This window comes from Ooceraea biroi, chromosome 10 (genome assembly GCF_003672135.1).
Source record: "Ooceraea biroi isolate clonal line C1 chromosome 10, Obir_v5.4, whole genome shotgun sequence".
NCBI classification, from domain to species: Eukaryota; Metazoa; Arthropoda; class Insecta; order Hymenoptera; family Formicidae; genus Ooceraea; species Ooceraea biroi.
Window position 1 is genome coordinate 5,917,474 of NC_039515.1, and position 3,404 is coordinate 5,920,877.

Here is a 3,404-nt window from a genome sequence, read left to right on the forward strand (position 1 = left end):
ATTGTGTTGCATCTCAGTAACTGAATTAGCAATTCGTTGCTTTAAATCTATCTGGTACTCTCCTGTTAGGAAATCTACGTTGATACTCTCGTACGGCAGCTCGTGCATTTCCGTCACAGAATCCGTACGCGAAATGAATATCAGTGTATTCCTCATTCGAAAACACTTTTGGCATTCTGATAGTAATTGCTAGTTGACACGACGATTGAAATCTAACAGCTACTGTTGTGAAAGTAACAATCATACTGAATCGTTTCAACATAGTGAACATGAATACATGTGAATACACATAACATAAACATCTTCGACCTTCCAAATTCTACACTATGTTCCGTTGTTACTTATCTCATATTTCTTTTCAATATTGGTTTATAACTTTGTAATAAAGCGTTTCTAAGCAAACTCGATATAAGAATTTTTTCTTATTTCCACTAGTAGAATATGCTCCCGCAGTTTGTCGGTTAAAACCCGGGACACCCTGTATAATATAATAGTCTGGAAAAGAAGAATCAGTCACTGTGCAGAAATGTACATACATATTTCCTAGGTAAGAGATATATTCTTCTTGGTATGCAATTCACCATGACACAACACGAACAGTACACATCATGACTCGCTACATAGGTCTTGCCGAAGAGATACACCGTCCCAGGATTCTTGTAAGGGTTTTCGTACGCGTCCAGATAGTAGAATCTAAACACCTCCTCCTCGTCCTTCGTTTTGATCAATTGCGGCGCTACCTCCGCCAGGTCTGCGGTGTTACCGATTTTCGCAGTTCTGACAGATGTTTTGCACGTAGCATTCTGTACATCTGCCGAGCCATTTTTCTCTTTAACCTTGTTTTCCGCCAATGAAAAATCAACATCCATACTGCCATCGAAGGCCACACTGTCGAAATCTATACTGGATAACTGTAACATTTTCTATGTAACTTTATGCCTCACAAATTTGTCTCAACGTGCAAAAATAAGAGAAAAATCGACTCACGTCCCCGACGCACTCGCTGAGATCCACTTTTGCATCTTTTTCCACTTTTGAGCAAGCAGATGCGAGTTCTCGTGTAAGAGATATATCTGTCTCCATAGGATCATCAGTTTCTCGACTTGCAATTTCGAGACGTCCGATATCTTTTCCTCGCTCTACTTGTTCGCTCGAACCGACCTTTTGTGATTTCACAAACTCTATATCATTGTCAATTATTTCACTCATATCCCGACAATGCCCACTATCGTTTGACTGTCCTGTTTTATTTGCACTCTTCTTTTCTGGTAGAACATCAAATATTGTAGCGAAATCTTCATCATCAGTTGCCTGAAGTGCAGTCCATGCAATATTGGATTCTTCTAATTTTCTTTTATCATGTTCCTCTAATGATCCAGATATTCTCTTAGCATCCGTTTCTTGATGTGCAGATGAAGATTGCGGTCTATGTCTACAATAAACGTTTATGACCATAAACATATCATTTGTTTAAGCCTGAATAAAATTAATTTTTTACAACAAATAGTGTAAATAAAAATTGACTTACGTTATACCGGAGTGAACCGTATGACAAAATTTGTTTTTGTTTCCAGGTTTGGGACTACTTGTTGCCCCTTTACTACCAGTGATCTCACTGAGCAACTCTCCCAAAATATCATCGTCTTTAATCTTAGTCTCGGTGCTCTTCTTAGAAGGCATGTTCCTAATCATACTTTGAATGTCTCCTTTCTTCCTGCCATCTTCTTTTTTCCTTTTTCTAGGTCCAGCCATAGTATGCTTCTGTTTTCTCGCTTCTTGAATACTTTCTTCATCCAAATCATCGTCAAAAATCTCTCTTCCATCTTCAACATAACCGCTTTCTCCTTTAATTTTTTTATTTAAATTTAATACAGTTACACGTTTAATTTTCATAAAACTGATTTTGCAGCAAATTCTGTTTCCTCACAAATATACTATCTTTCGAAAAAAGTTACTTTCAGTCTTTTAATTATAATGAAACGTTTCTGATTTTCCTATAACATGAAAGGACTTGTAATACCATCATCGACTATCCAATCGTCTCGCTGACGTTTCAAAACAGTATTACTGTATTCTTTCTCGTCTACTTCGTCGTACACGTTTTCTAGCTCTTCGATCTCGTACTTTGGTTTGACACCGCTTCGAGCCTCTTTCAATCTTTCCAAAGCCGAGAGCCTGCCAGTCTTGTCGACCTTCTGACGCTTAGATCTGCCAGATGTAGATGCTAAAACGTTTTTTAACAGAACTTACAGTATTTCTTATACATATAATAAACATTTTTTAAATTATCTATAAAATAGATAATACAAAAACAAAACATGCAAGTTTCACAAGCTGTAAGAAATACAAAAGTAATAACCAAATATACATATATTGTCTCAGCATAACCTCTAATCAGAATTGCTGGCCTTTCGTATGACGTCAAGCGATTTACTTACGCTGAGAATCATCCATTACTTCTTTAATTAATTCTTTAATCAATCTAAAACTTTAATTAATTCTTTAATTAATCTAAAACTTTAATTAATTCTTTAATTAATCGCGTTTTTCAGCAAAAGTGCACAACTAGCATTTTACGTCGACAGCTTGGTGAGTTTTGGCGGGAGATGATGGTCTCGTCAGAAAAATTACAACGATATGTCGAATAATAAGCGATTCCTCGATTCTCGATATATGGATATTTATTTGAATGTGATATCCAATGGGAAATTTGCGATAAACGTATCACGAATCATTTACGGTTTTAAGGTGATCCTGGAGTTGCTAGTGAACTATTTTTTCACTATAGCGATGGTAATTGCAGTTTCGAAAATTCTCTTTATTGCTTGTGCAGAATAAAAAATCCTTTTCCACAAATGAAGTATGGATAGAAAGAAAGCCCGCTCTACAGGACTTTATATTCAAAATGGAAAAAAGTTAAAAACTTGCATTTGTCTTTTCTAACTGTTTTCCATTTTGAATATAAAGTCCTGCAGAGCGGACTTTCTTTCTATCTATACTTCATTTGTGGAAAATGGAAAAAAGTTAAAAACTTGCATTTGTCTTTTCTAACTTTTTTTCATTTTGAATATATAATCCTGTAGAGCGGACTTTCTTTCTATCTATACTTCATTTGTGGAAAAGGATTTTTTATTCCGCACAAGCAATAAAGAGAATTTTCGAAACTGCAATTACCATCGCTATAGTCAAAAAATAGTTCACTAGCAACTCCAGGATCACCAGGGGATGCTGGAGTTGCTAGTGAACTATTTTTTCACTATAGCGATGGTAATTGCAGTTTCGAAAATTCTCTTTATTGCTTGTGCGGAATAAAAAATCCTTTTCCACAAATGAAGTATAGATAGAAAGAAAGCCCGCTTTACAGGACTTTATATTCAAAATGGAAAAAAGTTAAAAACTTGCAT

The 3,404-nt window shown here is 35.7% G+C and overlaps 1 protein-coding gene across 1 annotated transcript; it reads right to left on the bottom strand.

Moving 5' to 3' along the window:
• Positions 1-494: 494 nt before the first annotated feature.
• On the bottom strand, positions 495-2,756 carry LOC113562770 (DNA polymerase alpha catalytic subunit-like). Its single transcript, XM_026973174.1, has 5 exons — positions 2,439-2,756; positions 2,021-2,224; positions 1,529-1,844; positions 988-1,432; positions 495-911 (listed from the first exon to the last, which is right to left on the bottom strand). The coding sequence occupies exons 1-5, from the start codon at positions 2,452-2,454 to the stop codon at positions 510-512; spliced, it is 1,383 nt and encodes a 460-aa protein (XP_026828975.1). The 5' UTR covers positions 2,455-2,756; the 3' UTR covers positions 495-509.
• Between the last annotated feature and the right edge of the window lie 648 nt (positions 2,757-3,404).

Bases quoted from the DNA above. Each gene is read 5' to 3' on its own strand.
- LOC113562770 (XM_026973174.1), bottom strand. The intron at 1,433-1,528 runs GTAAGTCAATTT...CGTTTATTGTAG, and splicing joins ACGGTTCACTCCGGTATAAC to ACATAGACCGCAATCTTCAT. The intron at 912-987 runs GTGAGTCGATTT...AAAATGTTACAG, and splicing joins TCAGCGAGTGCGTCGGGGAC to TTATCCAGTATAGATTTCGA.